The following is a 1155-nucleotide window of genomic DNA, read 5'->3' as shown; positions in this document are numbered from 1 at the left end:
CCACCTCAGGAGAACCATCCCAAACACAGCAAGCTCAGAGTACTCAAGCTAGCTAAAGCAAGCAGCTCATACCACACACTTGAAGCTCTAGCTAGCTAATAGGAATGGCGCCATCAAAGCTTGCCATGTTCCTCGCCCTGACTGTCCTCGCCTTCGCGGCGGCTGTGCACGGCTGCACGCCGTCCTGTCCTACCCCACCAGTGGTTCCCAGCCCACCGCCGCCGGTTGTGCCGACGCCGTCCGGCGGTGGTGGCTCCTGCCCAATCAACGCACTGAAGCTGGAGGTGTGCGCCAATGTGTTGAACCTCCTGAAGCTCAACATCCCTGTCACGGGGAGCGACCAGTGCTGCCCGCTGCTGCAGGGGCTCGTCGACCTTGACGCCGCAGTCTGTCTCTGCCTTGCTATCAAGGCCAACGTCCTCGGCATCAACATCAATGTGCCCATCGACCTGAGCCTCCTCCTCAACCACTGTGGCAAGATCTGCCCTGCAGATTTCACCTGCCCCAATTAGCATCCATCATCTGAATCTTCATCCACTGCCTTGCCTGCGATCTTGTGCACCTATGCCGTCGGTCTATGTGTTGGTTTGCATCAGCATGCACCCATATATGTGTTGTTCTCTTCTGTTCGGGTTCCAATGATGGCATGCAAATTGTTGTTCTCGTTCGTTCGAACAATATGTTATGTTTGTCTGTAACTTCATTATATACGTGAAATAAAAGTTTATACAAGTTGTGTCGATCGAGTCGAGCTGTGACATGGCATGCACGTGTGATACTATTTACACCTCAGCCCCATTTCAGTTTTGAGCATGAAAAAGGTCAGCATCAGAGATGCATTTGCGATGAACTAATTAATGGATCGTTTGTGGGCGCCAAACTGCGAATTGGCAATGTAATAAACAGAGCTTGGAATGAACATGGAAGCTCTGAGAGTAGTTGAGGCAAACTAGTCAGGCCCTTGACATAGTAAAGCGAAGAAAACACTTGCTAACGAATATGAAAAGAAATGTGTAAATACTAAAAAATTCAGTAATAAGGTGAGTAAATTTACAAATTTGACTGACGGTTAATGAGGCACAAAAGATCCATTCCTGTCTCTTTTCGCAGTTCATTCACGATGTACTGCTTCATAGGGGTTGCTAGCAGTAGCAG

At 49.2% G+C, this 1155-nt stretch overlaps 1 protein-coding gene across 1 annotated transcript; it reads left to right on the top strand.

Moving 5' to 3' along the window:
- Positions 1–744, top strand: LOC120703975 (cortical cell-delineating protein-like). The gene has a single exon (XM_039988209.1). The coding sequence runs from the start codon at positions 105–107 to the stop codon at positions 510–512; it is 408 nt and encodes a 135-aa protein (XP_039844143.1). The 5' UTR covers positions 1–104; the 3' UTR covers positions 513–744.
- The last annotated feature ends 411 nt before the right edge of the window (positions 745–1155 follow it).

The sequence above is a fragment of the Panicum virgatum genome, chromosome 1K (assembly GCF_016808335.1).
Source record: "Panicum virgatum strain AP13 chromosome 1K, P.virgatum_v5, whole genome shotgun sequence".
NCBI classification, from domain to species: Eukaryota; Viridiplantae; Streptophyta; class Magnoliopsida; order Poales; family Poaceae; genus Panicum; species Panicum virgatum.
This window is presented reverse-complemented; position numbering and strand designations above follow the sequence as displayed.

Bases quoted from the DNA above. Each gene is read 5' to 3' on its own strand.
- LOC120703975 (XM_039988209.1), top strand. From the start codon at position 105: ATGGCGCCATCAAAGCTTGCCATGTTCCTCGCCCTGACTGTCCTCGCC.